Genomic DNA, 21,713 nt, shown 5'->3' with positions numbered 1-21,713 from the left:
CCCGCTTTAGAGAATAAGTATATATTGTGCATCCTACACCAACCCCTCAAACTACAGCTATGATATCTAGACAGACTAGAGCTGTCCTATCTAGTGTTTGAGCATGAACTGATGCAGCCTGTTCAGATGAGAGGCAAAACATCTTCAAAGACAACCTGAACAGTCCACTTGGCGATGAATTCCATGCCCTGAGAATACAAATGACCAGCATGAACAAGAATATTCCCAGGCATGCTGTTCCTGCTGACTCAAAGTCGAAGTAGGACTTGCGGGGCTTCTCTCACAGCAGAGTTATGTCTGCTTGTCCTTCCATTTTCATCTGTAGAATAACCCCCCCCCATCCCCACATCACCACTGTGGCCATTATACAGAAAGACAGGCAAGTAATTGCCATCAAACTTCCCTCCTTGCTCTTCTTTGCCTCAGTGGCAGGGGTGGGAGGGGTAAAGTACAGTATAGCTGCAGAAAACATGAACTGCATTTCTCAGCGAGCAGCAGTTGGAAAGACACCGCTATCGCAACCCCGCTGATACGGATGATGGAGGACGTGAAGGATTAGAGCCCCCCTCTCCCCCCCTCACTTTGGATGGGTGACTTCTTAAGACAGGACGACGAGGATTCGGGATAATAGCCAGCTGTATCAGGGATGGGGAATTTGTAAAGCTGAAGCTGTTGGTTTGGGGGATAAAGATGAAGTCTATGGTTATGAGACAGCAAGAAAGAGGACGACACTAATTGGGCCATGGTCATTACTGATGCGCATGCTTTGTCTGAAGCTTTGTTGAGTCTGGGGTAAAGAGATATATCTTTCTTTTGAATCAAAGCAATGTGGATTCTACATAGACTTTGATGTATAGATGATTTTGAGAGCTGACCAAGCGTATTTGAAAACAAGTACATCAAGAGTGCTGTTCTTCCACGGAAACTTAGTGGGTACCATTTTTGAGAGTTGGATATACAGGATATACTTGTCAGAATTATTCTGCATTTAGACGTCTCCACAATGTTCATGACCGTGTGGTACGCTAAAAAGATGGGCTGTCAGCTCCTGAACAATGTGTGGAAACCCAAAAAACGACCACGCCGTAAGTGGGTATGTTTGGTTTTCATGTTTTATTATGTGATTGTATTTGTTTAAACTGATATTGGTGAGGGGAAGTATATTGGATTAGAAAAAGCTAAAACTTGAATATGAAAAAATATATATGATTCATCATATTTTTTCGGCTTTTCCCTGTCTGGGGTGGCTATACAGCAAGTCCGTCGAATCAATGGTTATGCTTGGTTTTTATGCTGTATACGCAACTCTGGCCGGGAAACCACACCCACGCTTGTACCATTACACCACTAATTGTTGATCACTCTTCTTTAATTCATTAGGGTCATGTATTATGAGTGTGACACCTAATTAAAAATGGGTCATGACAGATTATGCATTTGAAGCACACAAATTAAGACAAAAACAGTCATATGTGCATTATATGAATTTATTATGATGTAAAGTACATATTACCCTGATGGTAAGTCTGTTCTTGGCCATGTCTGCCCTGTATGTTGTGGTAAAAAAAAATAAAACATGTAGGCATCAGTCATATAAAAAGGACATTACACTGACCTCGTTTCACCACGTTATTTTGTTTCCTATGGCGAGACAGCATCTATTTGAGGCGTGGTGTTTAGTATTTACAGTATTCAAGCGGAGGTCACTATTTGAGGAAATGCTGTATCACAAGGGCCAAGAGTATTCTTGGAACAAAAAATAAATAATTCAGAGTCAAACCGTAATTATGTAAAAAGTGCAGTTCTGTATCTTTAATATTCCAGAAAAGGCGGAGGTGGTGGCCAGCTGTGTACACGTTAATGTTCGCTGCCACCCTTTTCCGGCACTTGACATGCAGCGTTTAAAAGGGGCCAATAAGTGGGCAATCTGCTTAATATGACATCTAAATTAACCTTGGTCCTGCCATGCACTCGGCCAGCACTAAAATACGCACATATATCAAATTATCACAAAAACATGACCCAACTGGCATGGCAGTAGATATTAAGAAAATGCCACACACACAGCATCTGAGTCCTAATGCAAGTCCGTCATGCTATTATTTGACTCTTTCTGGCCAAAATGAAAGGAAAAGCAGCCGTGGCAGTACTGGCCAACACCAACGTACTTCCCATGATGCTTATATGTGTAATTGTTTCAGTAATTCATTGAGCATTTAAAAAGGGAGGGAACCATTAACTTGTTGATTATTTAATGGGCCTTCCAACTGTGAGGTGTGCAATTACGCATTCAATCACCTCTCTGAAGTATCGTTTGGGGTTCATCTCACTCAGGTTCTGACGAGATGCCGTGACATGAGCAGAGGAGGTTTGCTCTCATTAGGTGATCGATGTTTTTAGCATCCATTTCGAAAACATCTGTCATTTTGAATGCAGCTTGTTTTTTGTGAAAATAGCACATGCACATCTGCAGGAGCATGTGCATGAAAAACACGGACAGTGTTGTTGAAACAGCAAGATTCTCTGTAAAAGTCCCCTCAGGGCAACTGCCTACGCACTGTTATATATCTGCTGGCGATACTCATTATCTCAGCCTGTAGATAAGGATGAGTTTGACGTAATGTTGAACAGCTCACACTGAAGCTATGCACAGGTGCTGTTTGGAGGCAGCAGGAGAGCTTTTTTAACGTTTTGTACGGAGCTATTTCAAGTTGCTAGATTACGACATTTATCATCAGCATGAGGTTAATAACGGCAGCAATCCTCAAGTTAATGATTTTAGATTGGGCTTTTCAACATCTTTTTTTTGACATGAAATGTAGCAAAATGTGAATAATAACTTTAATTAGAACATGTGCGGTGCGGTGTGACCATTGTAGAGTTAAGCACTCAAAGTGGAATATATCATTGCAGCATCATCATCATCATCATCATCATTACAGCAAGACATCATTGCTTCAAAAATTGGTTTGAGCACAGACCTAAAACCTTGCTTCCTAATGCACAAGACTAGACACACACAAACTAATAAACACGTCTAAAAACCTCAGGGAGGGTTTAACAAGAAGAAACTGATGTTTGGGTTGGTCACCTGTCCAGACACAGTCTCAAGTTCTTGTTTTTTAATGCATAAGATTAGACACATGCGATCCAGAAAATAAGTAAATGTCACACAAAAGTGGGCTAATAAATCGACACACAAAGAAATATTTTCTGAAAATAATAGATGAAATTTCTACACTCTATAAGAAGCAATGAAGTCTGTAAAATTAAATAATAAAAAATAAAAAAATCACAAAATTTTCAACTACAATGATGAAAATGGTAATATTAATGATGATTATAATGATGGTAATAATGATAAAGATGATAACAATAATGATAATAATAATAATAATAATATTACAATGATAATAATAACAGGGAAACAAGACAGTGGCATGAACATGATTATACGTATCTTGCAAAAAGGGGTTGGCAATTATAAGCTTTTGCTTCAGCCTACTCCTTTTGGGCTTGGGATCAGATAGTTGAATACAAATGTAAATAATGGAAAGTTATATTTTGATTGATGTAAGAAATGCACTGTTATGATTCATATATTTGCCCAAATAAAGGGAAAAAAAAAAAAAAACCCTGATGCATTTCTGTGAGAAGAAGTTAGCTCCAACATATAATATGCGGTCTAAAAAAATTGCAGTGGAAGAAATGGAAGGTTAGAAGTGTTATATAGGGAAATATTTTGGCTCAAAACACCAATGCACATATAAATTCCAAAATGTTTTCTAAATGTATTTATTCATTGGGTTCAGTACAAATTTAGCAACGTATAAGCTCTGTATGTTACTGCAACAATTAGCTACAATAGCTAAATTTCATTTGTTGCCCTGAGGCAGGCACCATAAAAACAGATTTGCAGATAACACACCATAAAACCATAAATAGAATATAAATCCGATATTAAAGTGATTCATTATCATATCAACAAGGAGTGACTTGAAGGTTAGGAACAGTTTCTCAACGCATAAATTGCATTATATCACTCAAAATCTCAGTATAGGGACCTATTGTGAATGGAGTGTTATGATATTCTAGAACTGGGGCCAATGCTCCTTAAATTATTAACTGTAATAATGTATGCTAAACAGTGAGTATTTAACTTTTATGATTGCCCAGATGGCTTTTAAAAAACGACATATCATACTGTCAGATTAATAGGATTAATATGATCAGTTTTAATGAAAGCTGGAGCTAAGTTTGTACAATTATTGTGTGTGTGTTGTTGTAGAATGGTCAATGAAGGTCACCAGGCTGATTTTTACGCCACTGCTCTCCAAGCACTTTAGGTGCATAGCATCTTTGACATAAACCTGGAACATAGTACAAGAGTGTAGTGGGTTCATAACAGTGAGTTTATAACCTCAAGATATATCACACCCTGAGAAGGAGGGTGTATTTTTGAGGAAAGATCATACATGCATGCATGCTCTTCAGTCTGTTAGCCATACTGGACAACTAGACCCAGTAAGGTACATGTCATGTCAATGGAAATGGCTCTCCTTCAGCATCAATAATACAAGCTGGACTAACATGAGAGTTAGCATAAATTATTTCTGTGACTGTCATGAAAATACAAAAGCAAGCGGGATATTAATCTCTATCCTGTTGAAACGTGGCAACCAGACCGAAGTGAGGGGAAAGCATTCTCACAGTGCAGAAAAAAAAACGGTCACTCTTGACGGTGATGGTTGATTTCATAGATATGATGCTGACAACTACCTACTTTGTGCAGTTATTACATAATGTAACATACATGTTTGCTCTCTGCCCGCAGGGAAATAGTCCTCCTGTGGTGGTGAACACAGACACACTGGATGGATCGCCATATGTAAGGACCGTGTCTCAAATCCACGACATCCATGTTACGTCATGTTAAAAGGGACTCTTGCAACTTGGAAAATTCATTCTCAAAGAGGCCGTCGACAATTTACATCGTTATTATGACAAATAATCATTTTGTGGTGGAATGCGGTCTGTTGCTAATCAAAAATACCTGTATTTTAAAACGATTTTATTTATTTTCTGTTTAAATTAAACATTTTAAAGCATAAAAATTAATAAATTAAGTAAGGCATTCAAAGACTGATCACAAGGTGTCAGTAATGTTACTGTAATGTTCGCTGAAACACACAAACTCAAGATTTGATCTCCGGAACAACAGGCTTTTATTGCACGTTTGAATTATCTCACAACAGGCACAATAATCCCTAACAAAAAGCACAGACTTCTGTTGCTGCAGTAAGCCACGCCTGAAGCTCGACTCTGAAACCCAGATGTCACTTCCTGTGCACCCGCCACTCAGCTCCCCTAGGGAACGCATTTATTGCAACACACCAGTCTTACTTACGTTTTAATGGCTTATTTACTCTTATGTCTAATATAGGGGATAATACGAGCGCAAGCGTAAAGCTTACTAAAGGAGTGTTAGTTCATGTCTAGAGGGCTCCAATAATGTTAAAAACTGTATTTAGAAGGTTGTAAACAGGTTTTCTATGCTCCAACAACAAATTAACCGTGATTTTCATGTAGTGATTACGGTAAATTAAATGATAGCCAACACGAGTAGCTAAACTTTGCCAAACTGCTATCATTAGCGGACACCAAACATAACTCCTGTGCGTGTATTACTTCTGGAGGAACAAAGAATAAGTTGGAACAAAGAGAGCGAAACACAAAGAGGCATTTTGGGGATTAACAAAATAGGACTTCTGAAAGAAAGGCTTTCCACACTGTATATTTTTGTAGCACTACAATGCTGAGAAAAGTTGTTTTCTAGGTCAGACTTAAGTTCCTTAAATTCCATCTTCCACAGGGACGTCCTTAATTGCGGAGGTAATGCTAATGAGTGGATGAGATGTTCAGCCAAAAGGCAAATTGGACCAAAGAACAATGTGGCTATTCATCAATAGAGTACCTTCCCAGTCCAAAATGATTGATAAATTTAGCCGGTACATTCCCACCCCTCATTTACAGTGTCGTAGTCACCGATAATTTTAGAAATTCTTTCAGATCCTAGTCTCTGTTGAAAATCAGTTAACTCATGCTTATCTTGGCAGGTAAATGGAACAGAAGGGGAAATCGAATATGAAGAGATCACACTGGAGAGAGTAAGTCTGGCAGTGAATTGAATTAAATGATAAACTGCTTTGTTTCAACAATCCGGTACAAATACTGTCCCCCTGCTGTCCTTGTGCTGAGTGAGGCACAAGAGGACTTAAGGGGGGGGCACAGCAGCTTGAGAAAAATAAAAACAAGCATAATTTCCAAACCTGCTCAGCTAACTTCATGTCTTTTTAAAGGCCAGTGTCATAGATATTGACAGTTTGCACGGCAATAGAATCTGGAGTGAACAGAAAATAACATAAAATGTGACAGAAAATATTTTTTTTTACGGGAAGTTTGCTGTGCTAGACTTTGAAAACTCCTAATTTAAGGGTATATTCCAACTTTTCTGACTCTCACAGTGAATAGAAGCCATGAAAAACATGATAGTTGCATGATCCTTACAATCTCCATGTGTTCCCTGAAGCCACACTCAAGCGCCTCTAGCGTGATGAATTATTCACTATGTGTTTTGCTTGTAATTGCTACTGCAGGGGAACTCAGGCCTGGGCTTCAGCATAGCAGGGGGAACAGACAATCCCCACGTGGGCGATGACCCGAGCATCTTTATCACTAAAATCATCCCTGGAGGAGCTGCAGCTCAGGATGGCCGCCTCAGGTACACACACACACACACACACACACAGGGCTTTGCAATAATCACCACTTACAGTGCACACAGTAGAATGGCATCTTAGCTTTCAGGTGTTATTGTACTTTTGTTTGATTGTAAGATTGTCCTCAAGGGTCATCATCATTGCCGATAAACAATATTATTATCAAGTTCAACATTAGTTTGAGGCCATTTCTCATTAATGTAATGATAATATATGGCATAATAAAGCATGTACACTAACAAAAGCAATAAACTTGAATTTCAAGAGTATTTAACATTGCAATTAGGAATGTCAAGCACAATTAATGTCCTTCTTAATAAAAATAAGAAGGACTCAATCAAAAAATGCTTTCCAACAACTGCAACATATTGGGGTACATGGGCTTTTCTTTAAAATCAACATATTTTCACACTGGAGCTGTGGCATTCACCTTTTTGCCTTCATTCATATTCGTGTTAGCTCATTTGCAGGCTGCAGCACTCGCTAGCATCCCCAAATTCAACCACTGGCACATGAGACTCAATGACTGACAGGAGGGTTCACTCACTCCGTTCATTCTGCTATAAAACCAACACGCCCAGATGATGAGACAGAGGCACAAAGTGAACCCTCTTGTCATCCAGTCGGTTTGATGAGAGAGAGAAAGAGAGAGAGAGAAAGAGGAGGAAAACAAACATGCATATGTCAATTTAACGAGGCCAGCAAAATTATCAAGTTTGCTATTATTCATCATAATTGATTGATTGATTATCGTGACAGGCCGAGGTACTAACAATGCAATTACAATACAATGCAACTACAAATACAAAGAAAGGATTTCATTGTATTGCCACTAGTGGGAAATAACTTTAAAAAAGGGGTTTCTAGCAACTTAAAAGAAACATAGCTGCCAGTTTGAGAAGAGACCATTTTAATGTTATCAGTCCTGACAACAAGTGTAATCGTATTGGCGGCTTTGATCATTTGTTTTTGTTAAATGGTGTTATCTACTATAACCATTGATATATTTAGTGCACGGCCATTGATACTATGTGACGACAGATCACTGCATCTCAGTGAAATCCCCTCCAACTGGAAACTTAATGTTCAAACACATTTTTTTCTGGTGAAAGATGAAAACTTTAAAAAAAAAATTTTTGGAATGCAGCGCAACCCCCTCGAGAGCCTTGAGTGTGACAAAAAATGATATGATTGTGAGATGAATTTGTGTACATTCTGACAGATATTAAATTCAAATCCCAAATGCAGCTTTTGGAACATAAAACCTTTGTCATCATGAACTACACTTATGCAGTTGCCATTCACGCTTACTATTTGGATGCTGAAAGTTGTGAAAGGATGGACTATTCACCATCCAAATGTGGCCCCTGAAGTAAGTCAGACCGGCCCGTGAGTTTAGATCAAAACTGCCAAACATATTTGCAGCAGATTCCTAAAAATAGCAGACTGCACATTTAGGACTATATTAGCCATTTGGTGAGATAGCAATTCGAGTGAAAGTAGAAGACAGACGCCAAACCCGGTCTTCAGCTTCCTGACACCAGAACAATCTAGTCCTGTTGTAGGAGCTCACATAATAGCTGACCCTCAGATAGTTCAGTGTGCTCTTCACAATGGCCTTTTGATTGACTGGCTACCAGTCCACAGTGTAGTGCACAAATGGGATAAATTCCACTCCTGAATGTGACCCTGAACAGGATAAGCAGTAGAAAATGGATGGAACTCATCTCATGTTTCTCTGCTTTAACCTCAGCCTTTCTTTCTTTCCTATATTAGTGTGAACGACTGCATCCTATTTGTGAATGATGTTGACGTCAGGGAGGTGACACACAGCCAAGCTGTGGAAGCTCTGAAGGAAGCAGGTGCTATTGTCCGGCTCTATGTTCTCCGCCGGAAGCCGGCAGCGGAGAAAATCACCGAAATCAAACTCATCAAAGGGCCTAAAGGTACATGGTGGTTTGAACTGGTGTACTGTGCTGGTAATTTTCTGTGGGTTTCAGGATGCTTTTTAAATTACAATTATTTGTTAGTGTTCTTTTGTTACTTCCTGTTCTGTACCGTACCTGTAACATTACTGACACCTAGTGACCAGTGTAGAAAACGTACAAAAAAAAAAAATATTTGCATCTTCTGAATGCCTTGTATTTACATTGTAGTTGATTCAGCACATTTTGATGCTTGTAAATGATTCCTTTGGGCAGAAAATATGTAAAATTTTCTTAAAGATGCATATTTTTTTTACTAATGATATGCAGTATTCAACCACAAAAAAATGATAGAGCGAAGCTGCAAAATTCAAAGCACAAAGCGGCAAGGGATTACTATATCAGACATCAGTAAGAAAGCCAATATCGAGTATCTCCACTGTTAGCAGTATTTACTCATACCTCCTTGGGTCCCTCCTCTGTCTCCCTTTCTCAGGATTAGGTTTTAGTATTGCTGGAGGAGTGGGAAACCAGCACATTCCAGGAGATAACAGCATCTACGTCACCAAGATAATTGAAGGCGGAGCAGCACATAAAGATGGACGTCTGCAGATTGGGGATAAGATCTTAGCGGTCAGTCACTTATTTGACATCCCTGATCATATAGGATCATATCGCTCACTGTGTTGACTCATGCATAAAGAATGGAGCGAAACTACAGATATCATTTTCATGGCCTGATTTTACATTCATAAATATGTTAATAGATGTGTGGGATGTGATTGATAAATTATAGCCGCAGCGTTTCTGCCATCTGCTGGAGAAGAGATGCTACAGCAGCTGAACCAGGGGCTACACCAGCTACTTCAAAATGGTGTCTCCTGCAACACTGTGCAGATTAAAAGTGAAAGAAGTTGAACAAAATAAGAAAATTGCACCTGCAACTGTAGCTTTGTACTTTTTTATGACGTAGAGTGAAATAAAAGTACTTCACATGTGATACTAATGCTAATACTTGGGTTTATGATGAACACTATATAGAGTGGGCAGGGATTGTGTTGCTTTAGTAATTAACATGTACCTGTTATTGTTCCTCCTGTACTCTGATTGCTATTGATCTAGTTTTTGTGGCCTTGATTATAAATGCCAAGAGGCAGTGCAAGTCCCTCACCTCTGTCACAATGGTCTATTACAGCGATATCAATTGCATCCGCCCGTTTTTTTTTTTTTTTTCGAATCAGGTGAACAACGTGTGTCTGGAAGACGTCATGCACGAGGATGCGGTGGGGGCTCTGAAGAACACAGCCGAGGTGGTGTACCTCAGGGTGGCCAAGCCCAACAACTTGTTCCTGACCAACTCCTACAACCCTCCTGACCTCACCAATAGTAAGCCTGAACACATGATGTCAAGGTGTCTTCATTTAAAAACAAGTCTTCGGTGCTTCCAAGAGTGTACGCCCACTGAAAGGATGAAATTTAGAATAAGAGTTAAAAATGAGGAGCAGGAGTGCGGAAGTCATCTTTCCGAGCTGCATTTCAATCTTCCTTGTGATTTCTTTAACCAGCGTATTCCCACATGGATACTGAACTCAGCCACCCCAACTACCTTGGCTCAGATTACCCACAAGCCCTCACGCCCACCTCGCCGAGCCGCTTTTCTCCTGTTCTGCACGGCCTGATGGGAGATGATGACATCCCTAGGTGAGTGCTACTGCCAGAAAGACATGATCTAGTTTAGAATTCTGTGTGGTTTCTTTTCTAGAGAACCTCGCAGGGTTCTGATCCACCGAGGTTCCACCGGTCTGGGATTCAACATCGTTGGAGGAGAAGATGGAGAGGGGATTTTTATCTCTTTCATCCTGGCAGGGGGGCCAGCTGACCTCAGTGGAGAGCTACACAAGGGCGATCAAATCCTCAGTGTAAATACATGTTGCCCAATTGTCATCCAAATAGAAGAACGCCAATAGTCATAGTATGCTTGTTAACATCTGAGCAATGTGTGCATCAGGTAAATGGTGTGGACTTGCGTATGGCCACGCACGAGCAGGCGGCAGCAGCATTGAAGAATGCTGGTCAGACGGTGACCATCATCGCTCAGTACAGACCAGACGGTAGAAACAAACCTCAGCACAAACAAAAAAGACCTCATTTACGATGCTAAAGATGAGATTTGTCCCTTTCAGAGTACAGTCGTTTTGAGGCAAAGATTCACGACTTGAGGGAGCAGCTGATGAACAGCAGCATGGGCTCTGGGACAACCACGCTACGGAGCAACTCAAAGAGAGGCTTCTACATCAGGTACAGCTCCCATAGTGCAAAGTGGTGGAGTCGAACATGAGGCACTGCGATGTAGTCAAGACAACATAAACCAAGTCAATCAAGTGGAGTTCAAGTAGTTTAAGTGGTCTTAATTAAAAGGTCCCCTACTATGTAAAACTGACTTTTGCATAATGTGTCCCCAGAGACTTAAAAGGTTTTTGAGACAAAATATGCTCATAGTTCAGATTTTCATGACATTCTAAACACCCCTGTCCCTTTTTGTACACCCATTACTCTACAAATGGCAAAAAAGCAGGCTTTGCTACATGTCTTAAAACACGTGGCTGCTGTAAGTTTGATCATTGTGTTTTTCTCAGCCAATAGGTTAACCTAGCATATTATTGCCGTTAATGTTATCACAGTAGGTGACATAGCTATGCTAGCGTTGCTTAGGTTTGTGTCCTCCCCCACTCCTTAATGTTAAATCATTGTATCTGATATATTGCATATTTACATTGCACAAGTGCTGAGTTACGGTGTATGTGTAAAAAGTGTTTAAAGTGCACAATAGCACTTCTTGGAGAGGTAAGCTGGACAAACACAGCTCATTAGCATTAAAAGCTATAGACACACAAAACGGTGTGTTCCCAGTAGGGCACTTTTAGGGCATTTTAAGCAACACACTTTCAATACACTATGGTGGGACCTCTGAGGCTTATTTAAAACTGTTGAGAAATAGTATAACAATAGACATTTACGACCGGTCTTCAGAAAAAAAAATATTAAAATAAAAGTAAACTAAATGACACACAATGACTTCAATATATGTCTTTTAGAGTTAGAAATTAATTCTGCAGGATTAAGTCATTTTCTTCTTTCATCCTAGACAGCGTGGGTAGTATAATCATATGCTAATTTTGATCCCCTGATTGCCTCTGGGAAGAATCATTTTAACAGTCGACTGCTGGTCATAATCACAAGCATAGGCATAAAAGTGGCCAGTACGGTGTCGTAATTAAGTGCTGAAATGGACGGCATTTGGTGCATATTAAAAAAAAAACTGGGTTAAGTGCATTTGGCATTTTGAAATGTTGAATGTTTTAGTAAATTATGAATCTCTTTAGCAATCATATTCAATATGCAAATAGAAAAATTGTGTCTTGTTAAAGCTTAAGTCACCAAGCATGTATCAGTATGGATTTAAGTTATCTTCCATTGTTACATAAGATTAAAATAGTAAATTTATGGTCTTTTAAAAAATGTGGTATGTTAGTGAACCCTTAAGGATTGTATTTTTTGGTTAAAAAAATTGACTCAGCACGTCTCACAATAACAAGAGAATCACGTGATTTGTCTTAGCCAATCGGTAAAGAACAATAACGAACACGTTATACAAATTCATATATAATGACACACACAATGTAATGTAATATTTACATTAGCATTTACAAAAGCAGAGGTTGTAGTGTTTTACATTTAAAAATAAACAATAAATAGCTCTTACCTTAACAACATCCTCACTGTTAATGCTGGCTCCTAGCAAGCATCGTTGACGACAAATCACATGCCATGGATTTGTTTTGAAGCCCATTGTCAGCAAGTCACGAGTGTCGATTGTGTGTCCATTATGGCGCCATGTTGCCGATTAGCAACGGTCTCACGTCCACATTGTCTTCAGCAGCTTGCAACGTGCATAGAAGTTTTTGTTTTAACTTTACTTCTTATTCTGATACGATGTCACCGCCAAAATGGTTGCTGCTGAACCGGTGAGGTTAACTTCCGCCGTCGTAACGTTTGGTAGCAGGTTCGGCTCTTCTTGTTTGAAAGTGATTAAGCACCTGTGAAAAATTCATGTCCTTTTCAAGCAGGAGAACATGTCAGCCAAGGAAGTTAATCGTGTATAATGTATTTGGATTTATTCCTAAGAAACTAATGGCTGTATGCCATTGTACTGTGTCACACGGCTGTCACTAACGCCGCCCGTATTTTGGCCTCTATATATCCGATTAATTGTGTAACAGTTTAATTTGCTGTACATCGATTGGTCATGCCTGGACAGTGGGCGCACGGATGACGTCAAGGAAATGCGACTGTAGTAGAGACGTTGGCGGTTTTTTGGGGGGAGAGTTGTTGTGTTCAATAAACCGAGCCCACACGTCCTCTCAAGTCCCTGAGATTTTGTCCAAAAAAGAGTGACTCTATTCGCCCTACACTTTATTTATTGTTCCTTTTAGCAGTTGTTTAGTTTGTTGTTTAAAACTTCCCTTGTGGTTTTATTATGGGAGATGTTAACAGTTTTTTATTGTTACAGTTGTTGCATTATCACGCCACATCATTATCGATACCAATGTGAACCGATACCTAATTTTCATGTGTATGTATTTTATCATGCATCACTGACAATTAGAATGTTTAAGTGGCCAACAGCTGTAAACATGAAGCAACGTTAAGAGAAATTATCCAAAAACACAACACAATTTGGAATTTCCAAATACCCAAACATGCATGTTTTTTGTATGCCGGAGAACAATCTGAGCAAGAAAAGTTCCAGCGAAGATGCAAACCCGCATTTCATGACTGTGAGACAGACATTCCACCCACTACCGCCTGTCCCCAAACTATTGTTATATAAATAGTTTGACAGGATTAACTTGAATTGTTTTCATTTCTCAGGGCTTTGTTTGATTATGACAAGACGGCAGACTGTGGCTTCCTCAGTCAGGCGGTTGGCTTCAAGTTCGGAGACGTGCTCCACGTGTTGGATTGCGGGGACGAGGAGTGGTGGCAGGCACGCAAGGTCAGCCCCCAGAACGAGGCTGAAGAGGTTGGCTTCATCCCCAGCAAACACAGGTCAGACACACACTCTTTGCCTGACAACATAATACAGTAGTTCGGTTCTCATTGCTGTTTAACGGTCCACTGACTGTCCATTCATAGTAAAAATGGAACAGCCTTTGTGCACAAGATGATCCCTAGCTTTAATTTGTGCTTCTTAACCTTTGCAGGTTGGAAAGAAAAGAGTGGTCTCGTGTCAACACCAAAGAAAGGGTAAGTTCATCTGAGCTCCTTGAGTCAGACTTACTAATTTCGAGTGTGTGTAAAACTGTATTCTTGTTATTGTAGGATCATGGTCGGGACACTTTGGGAACGCAAGGTAATTTGCCAGCTCTCTTCTCCACAAATGATCAGCAAGGGAGGAATACAGATTAACTATATATATTCTCCATTCTGTGACAACACATTCATGCATTTTATGAATATAGTATGACCCACACTGTAATGATAGCAAAGCATGCGTCAAAATATAGAATTTTTGTGCATCATGTCCACAGTATTTTTGCAAGGGTTTGTGCATCTGCTTTTACAGCTGTACTGCAGCTTATGTTGTAAAAATAGTCATGTTGTTCAGTCCAAATGTAAACTGACTAGTCCACTGATTGAGAGTTCAGAGCACTAGGCACTAAAACCCAGAGCTGTCAACCTAACTCTAAAGGTATCAGGGAGTAAGGTTTACCAATGTATTTTTGCACAGCGACAGCAGCTGGCAACCGTTACACAAAAATGCATTGGTGCATTGTTTATTAATAATAAATCTTCCTCGCTGCAACACCTTTACAAAAAATAGCTTGGCAACATAAACGGGAATGCTATACGATGATGGCAAAAAGAAATCATCCTGATTGCTTCCCTGATCTGTCACCAGGGAGAGATAAAACCTCGCACAGTTATGAGACAGTCACCCAAGTGGAAGGTAAGGCTGTAAAGTAATATGTAAAGTCCATTACTTTAGGCAATAAAAGTTCATTTCCATTGTCATTTCCTATTTCCAAATGTCCGTGCTCTCTTGTCTTTTCCTGCTTAGTTCACTATGCGAGGCCCATCATCATTCTGGGTCCCGTCAAGGACAGAATAAATGATGACCTGTTGTCTGAGTTCCCTGATAAGTTTGGCTCGTGTGTCCCACGTAAGTAACTATGCTGTCAGTCAAAGACATGGAGCTGCCTTGTCACCTGCAGCCATTTTTGGGAGCCATCTGCATAATGCTTTCCTTACTAAGATGTAATATAAGTCAATTCCAAAAACTTCATATGTCACCGGACACACAGCAAGAGACGTGTTTGTTAATAATTTTGTTCTCTTGACAGATACCACACGACCCAAAAGGGAGTATGAAGTGGATGGGCGGGACTACCACTTTGTGTCATCGAGGGAACAGATGGAGAAAGACATCCAGAGCCATCGCTTTATCGAAGCCGGCCAGTACAATAGTCATCTGTACGGCACCAGCGTCCAGAGTGTCCGCGAGGTGGCTGAGCAGGTGCGTAAACAGCAAAATTACGCTATTAAAAAGTCATTTGAATACAGTAAAGTCTCGTTATATCGATATCGGTTAAAACGAATTACTACTTATTACGATACTATTTTCATTTCCCGGCAAATTTCTAGTCTTTTATGATATAATTAGCTCCGTTAGTACGATACCCGGTTATTATGATAATCCGGTTACTACGATGCCCTTTTCATCTCCCGCCAGCCAATTTGGTCTGCTTATATCGATACAAAAGCAGCTTAAATCAATCTTTGCTTAAGGATTTCAATACCAAAAAAGAACACGGCGAACGGCTGCTTCCAGTCAACTTTATTTTTCACACTTCCACCACCAGAGTGCAGCACACACAGCGGAAAACACCCGTCCCTCGCGCCTACCCCTCCGGGTGGCAACACCTTCCCTATCGATAGTTCCGGGGTGAATTATGTCCCGGTAACCGGTAATCACTACAGCGCAAGTTTTTTTTTTATTTACTGTAGTACAAAATGTATTGTAGTACAAAAGCATGCTAGATACGCAATCCATGAACTCAAGGAGAAAATTACATGCCATATCAAAGATCCGCCCACTTTTAATGCAGTTCGGCGCAGGATCGGATATATGGATAGTCCGGTTATATCGGTATTTTTTCCGACTCCCGAGAATGTCGATATAACGAGACTTTACTGTACCTTGTTTAAAGGTTTTTAACAACGCGATGTTATTGTGTGCAAGCAGCAAGGGAAACATTGTATCCTGGACGTGTCAGCCAACGCTGTACGACGACTACAGGCTGCTCAGCTCCATCCCATCGCCATCTTTGTCCGGCCTAAGTCACTGGAGAATGTTCTGTGTGTACCCTTCAACTCTTTGAACATTTTGTTTATTACTTCTAATAAAGTGCCATAACAGAGTATTTTTGATTGTGTGAACAGAGAGATTAACACTCGCCTGACAGAGGAGCAGGCCAGGAAAGGAATGGACAGAGCCCTCAAACTAGAACAAGACTTCCTCGAGTGCTTCTCAGGTAAGAGCACCAACATTTAACACACCACAACTTAATACATGCCGCAAATGCTGGAATTAACTCATTTATTCAGTTAACTGCAGAGTCTCCTATAATGGACAGATGTGTGGTCTACAAAAGCAAATAACCGCCAGGGTCTCTACTTAGCCATGTCAAAAAACATTAGCATTTGAAGCATCATGAGTGATCAGCAATCCAGCCGCTTTATATTCCCGATGCTAACCACTCGTCAACGTGCGGCCGATAAATCGATACATAAACGTAAATGCAAAAAACTAGTAGGTTCCAGCAATTGGCACACAAACAAACCTGTCTTCCCTGGCAGAGGTAATATTGAAGTGGAAACGAATCCAGAGACCAGTTGAAGGTGCAAAGTTTTATCTGTGTGTATGACTTTCATGCTTGCCAGTAAATTTGGGTTATGGCAGCGCCAGATGGTAAACGTGAGCTAAAGCATCTGCATTTACACCTCACTGCACTTTTAGTCATAAAATTGCTCCATTTTATGCTCGAGAGATTTTCAATACACTTTGTACCGATTTCCAGTTCATTGCAGGAGCTTATTTGATCACTCCAGATGGCCGTAATATGTGCTTTTTTAACTCTAACAACAAAATGTAAAAAAATAAAAAAATGCACCTTTTGCAACAATGAACATTACATTTACATTTTTGCTGCATAACTGAATGACAGGCTGTCGACTTTAACGAGTCTCCAACACATTTTAACATTTGATGAGACATTTTCAGGGCAGATCACAGCAGCTGATGAATATAAATGATTTAAGAACTAATACGTACATTTGATATGTACCAACTGATATGGCACAGGTGTCTGGTACCTGGGTCATTTTATGTGTGTTTATACCGTATGTTTATTTGCAAGTGTTTTTCTATAATTATGCACAAAATTTGGTTGTTATTGGAGGGTGTGATTCGCATGTTGGCCACACAGACAGGAGATCAGGAAGACCTGGGTTCGAAAGTCCGCTTGGGCATCTCTGTATGTTCTCCCTGTGTTTGGGTTTTCTCCGGGTACTCCAGTTTCCTCCCACATTCCAAAAACATGCTAGGTTAATTAGCGACTCCAAATTGTCCATAGGTATGAATGTGAGTGTGAATGGTTGTTTGTCTATATGTGCCCTGTGATTGGCTGGCCACCAGTCCAGGGTGTACCCCGCCTCTCGCCCGAAGACAGCTGGGATAGGCTCCAGCACACCCGCGACCCTCGTGAGGAAAAAGGAGTAGAAACAAATGAATTAATAAATAAATGATCGCTGTTTTGTCTTTGACTACAATATATTATTAGTAAAGTCCTATGTAGTATTCTAATCCACAGTGCATGTGCAACATAACATTTTGAAAACAAGTTATCCTCCCATTCCGTGTGGAAGTGGTAAGTTTGTGGCTTTGTCCTTCTTTCCCATTCTGTTTGAAAACAGAGTTTAAACAGAGCTTTCTTAAGTTTAAAATAAATAAATTGGAGGTTAAGTATCTGGCTCGGTAACACCTATGCTTCAAGCGGCATCTGTGTCTTGTGTCCCTGCAGTGGTCCGTAGCATACACATTAGAATTGCACAATGTGGTGTAAACAAAGACTAATAGGAATGTAAACGTGAACATAGGGGTGTTATTTCATGTCTACAGGGCTCTAATAATGGTAAAAACCACATAGAAAGTCAACAGGTTTTGTGAAGAATGTCCATTCATTAATATTGCATTCTACTTTATGGAAATTGACTTTTTGGTCTGGCCAGCAACCAATTAACCGTGATAAACGAGAGGCTACTGGAGTGTCTGTAGTTTAGTTGCAAGTCTTGAACTGATTTCTCATTTTCGCTTTCCTCCTCAACTCCCCCACCCACTGTGTCATCCTGCAGCTGTTGTAGAAGGGGACAGCTTCGAAGAGGTCTACCACAAAGTAAAGACAGTGATCGAGGAGCAATCAGGGCCTTACATTTGGATTCCCACCCGGGAAAGGCTGTGATGCCCTCCCATATTCCATAAACAACCACCAACCGACGCCATCCTTCACCACCAAGCCAGCCTCGCCTGCCGGGGTCGTCCTCCACAAAAGTCAGTGCTTCGCTGAAGAAGACTACAAATAAGAGATGTGGCACTGAGAAAGATACCAGGAAAAAAGAGAGACTGAGAGGCGGACACTGATGTGTAATTAGACTGAAACAGACTTAATTAGTATTCCACTTTCAGGAGGGAGGGCCAAGTACTGAGGCTGTGTTCACACTTGGCATTGAAAAGCCATTTCACCAAAAACAGTTGATTCAATGGTGTCAGACACTGTATAGAAGAGCATAAATGTGCTTTTTCTAGCAAATGAGAAGACGCAAGATGCATTTTCATGTCAAGTGTGAACTGACAGATAGAAACAAGAACAGGTCTGAGCAGAGATGAAAAGGAAGGACAGGGTGACCTAGCAGGGACGGACCCTGGGGTAGTTTTTGTATAACCTGTTGGCGTTCTGTCCTCCAATCAGGTCTGCGCCTGAGTCCCCCATGACCAGGAGTCTTCTCTGAGCCTATTTTTCTGAGGGAGAACAACCTCAGTGACAGATCACCTGTCATATACTGCAAGGCGCTATTAATTAAAAGCAGTGAAAATGATTATTCAGAGAAGAAACCTAATATGCTGAATTTGTGCATGCATCCTCAAAGACAATGGAAAGACAGGACACAAAGCTATGAACGCTGTACGTAAAAATCTTTTTTTTTTAAAGGCAACGTTGAACCGGGGCGAGTTTTAAGCATGTCTTATGATGATGATGGAAAAGGGTGCGGTCGTAATGTGGACACTTGTGAGTAGAGCAGAAACTCTTGACATACATTTTAGCCTCTTATGCACACACGCACGTCCACATACATGCGTGCACCGAAAACACACACATAAATGTAACCTCAGCTGCACACCCCTTCCGAAAAGAGGGGCTGTTCTGGTCACAAAACCCTGGATGAATGTTATCTCTCTGGGCACAAACAGCAGAGCTTGAACGCACCGCAACCAACTCAACCGTCTCTTCCGAATCAGTCCTTCATTCACACTGTTTTCCAGTGGTTGCGCTAAAAGCCATGGTGTCATGGTATATGTGTGTGCATGTGTGTGTGTGTGTGTGTGTGTGAGTGAGTGTGGAAGGTACAGGTCTTCTTTTACTCTCTCGCTTCCAGTTCTACTCTGCTTTTTCCCTCTTGTGACCACACAGATTAAAGCTCAGTCACAAATAAATGGTCTATATATATATATAAAAATATAAATATATACACATATATCTTTTTTATGACAATTTCTAACAGGACTATAGTCTGTAAAAAAAAAAAAGAAAAATATCCAAACATGTTGCATTAGTTCTTTGGTTGAATTTGCAGTTTGGTTTGTGGAATTTCCTCACACTCTATTTTATTGCAGAAAATAGCTACACGGAAATGTTGATGTAAAGATGACCTCACCAATGAGAACCTATACGGCACATGTGTGAAATGCTGTATTGGGGCGACACATGTACATGAAATATAAAATATAGATGATCCCATATGAGAATATATATCCTTTATAACAGCCACAATCAGTACTAATGTATAATAGATAAATGGCTGGTGTGTATGTGTGCCAGAGAGAGAGAGAGAGAGAGTGAGACATGCATATGAAGATGTAGTGCAATATTGCTCTGATGTTATGCAATGAAGGTTTTATGTGTGTCCAGAATTAAAATTATTTATTGCACTGACGGCATTGTGTGCCACGGGGTTAAAAAAAAAAAAAAAAAAGATGGATTTTAAGGTTTTATGAGCATGTCTTTGTGTTTACTTCTTTTTCATTTTATTGCTGAATTCTCAGAGTGGAAGTATTGAAGTATTGATTGATCAGTCATATTTATTGTTGATTTGTGCTCACTGGCGGAACAGCTGAAGCTTGTGAATGACAAGTATCAATTGTTTGTTATTTATTTCTTTTTGGAATTGTCGCCCGGGTCTCAAGTCTGTATATTTTTATATTATTTTCCACATTGAAAGAGTTATTGGGATAAATTGCTGTAAATATGATGCCGCGTGGCTTTAGATTTAGCCGTGGACACTATTGGAATTGATGCAAAGTACTCAACAACAGCCCAATATAGTGATATCTGAACACACACACACATACAGTACATACACACACACACACATGCACAAGGATTGCAGCATGCATCCAGTCACAGCCACAAATTGAATAATGTTTTCAGTTTGTTTCTTTGATCCGTGTATTTCTTAATATCTCTCTCAGTCATCCATATCATAGTGTGATATTCCTTATTTTAAAAATAAAAGTATATTAGTTTTTACAGAAAAGACTGATTATAACAAAGTCAAATGACGCAGAAAAGTATATTTAACAATGACAATATCAAGCAAATTAAAATGTTCCAGTTCAGTGAAGCGCTTGTTGTAAATTAGCTATGAAATAATAAAATGAATTTAAAAATGCTTTCTGAAAACTGCCTCAGAATGGACTTGTGTTTGTGTTGATGGTTGACTTGTACAACCGCTAGAGGGCACTCTTTCTCCATGCTTGCCGCCTCAAGCTCAGCAAGCGCTTTTCTCCAAACAAAAGCACACTGAGGACTTGGTGAATACAGGAGAAACAATTTGCATGACTCTCCCTTCTTACAAAGGTACTGCCTAATGAAATGCAAATGAGTGGTGGGAAAGGAATCACAGAACATGAAACCTGACATGAAATGTGGTTTCTAATGCTTTTTGAAGCGCTGCTGAGAACCTCCTTAAGATAATGGAAAAACCTTGCTGGTCTTACAATGTTCATCAGGACAGTAGAGTATATTCCATTTAATTACATGAAATAAAACTGAAGTCACTGTGGTTGGCTGGTGACAGCTGGGATAGGCTCCATCATGAATGGATGAAAAATGAAGTTAGTATTGCAACATAATCCAAAAAAAAAAACAACCATTGTCTCTCATTCAAAATTTTTTGGTTTTTTTTTCCAATGAAAACACAACTGAACACAAAATGCTGTTTTTAAATACATTTTTTTTATCATTAAAGGAGAAAAAATCCAAACCTACATGGCCCTGTGGTGAAAAAGTGATTCCCCCCTAAACATAATAACTGCTTAGGCCACTCTACCTTTGCAGCAACAACCGCAATCAAGCATTTGCGATAACTTGCAATGAGTCCTAATTTGGCCCACTTGTTATCACCAAGTTGGTTTCAGCTTGAGGTTATGAAAAGATGATTTTTTTCGGTAGGAATTTTCCATTTATCACAGCAAGTCTTCCAGGTCCTGAAGCAGCAAAACAGCCCCAGGCCATCACACTACCACCACCATATTTTACTATTGCTATGATGTTCTTTTTCTTATAATGGGCGCGGGGTGCGCCCCCCCCCCCCCCCCCCCCCCCCGGCACTT

The 21,713-nt window shown here is 40.1% G+C and overlaps 1 protein-coding gene across 4 annotated transcripts in view; it reads left to right on the top strand.

Moving 5' to 3' along the window:
• The window catches only part of dlg4a (discs, large homolog 4a (Drosophila)), a 50,572-nt gene extending 31,939 nt beyond the window's left edge, over window positions 1–18,633 (top strand). For 2 of the 4 annotated variants that reach the window (XM_078787587.1, XM_058087979.2), the window contains 19 exons: window positions 4,835–4,888; window positions 6,117–6,167; window positions 6,657–6,781; window positions 8,556–8,725; window positions 9,201–9,337; window positions 9,946–10,090; window positions 10,270–10,405; window positions 10,443–10,623; window positions 10,713–10,815; window positions 10,888–11,002; window positions 13,637–13,813; window positions 13,969–14,011; window positions 14,087–14,117; window positions 14,667–14,714; window positions 14,826–14,927; window positions 15,109–15,281; window positions 16,011–16,123; window positions 16,208–16,299; window positions 18,179–18,633. In XM_078787587.1, the coding sequence (XP_078643713.1) occupies window positions 4,835–4,888; window positions 6,117–6,167; window positions 6,657–6,781; window positions 8,556–8,725; window positions 9,201–9,337; window positions 9,946–10,090; window positions 10,270–10,405; window positions 10,443–10,623; window positions 10,713–10,815; window positions 10,888–11,002; window positions 13,637–13,813; window positions 13,969–14,011; window positions 14,087–14,117; window positions 14,667–14,714; window positions 14,826–14,927; window positions 15,109–15,281; window positions 16,011–16,123; window positions 16,208–16,299; window positions 18,179–18,285 (2,103 nt within the window). In that variant the 3' untranslated portion in view covers window positions 18,286–18,633. The remainder of the gene's footprint in view (window positions 1–4,834; window positions 4,889–6,116; window positions 6,168–6,656; window positions 6,782–8,555; window positions 8,726–9,200; window positions 9,338–9,945; window positions 10,091–10,269; window positions 10,406–10,442; window positions 10,624–10,712; window positions 10,816–10,887; window positions 11,003–13,636; window positions 13,814–13,968; window positions 14,012–14,086; window positions 14,118–14,666; window positions 14,715–14,825; window positions 14,928–15,108; window positions 15,282–16,010; window positions 16,124–16,207; window positions 16,300–18,178) is intronic. The other 2 variants (XM_078787588.1, XM_058087980.2) reach the window with 1 other exon arrangement.
• The last annotated feature ends 3,080 nt before the right edge of the window (window positions 18,634–21,713 follow it).

This window comes from Doryrhamphus excisus, linkage group LG21, assembly GCF_037039965.1.
Source record: "Doryrhamphus excisus strain RoL-2023G ecotype Guam linkage group LG21, RoL_Dexc_Guam_v1.1, whole genome shotgun sequence".
Classification (NCBI taxonomy): domain Eukaryota; kingdom Metazoa; phylum Chordata; class Actinopteri; order Syngnathiformes; family Syngnathidae; genus Doryrhamphus; species Doryrhamphus excisus.
This window is presented reverse-complemented; position numbering and strand designations above follow the sequence as displayed.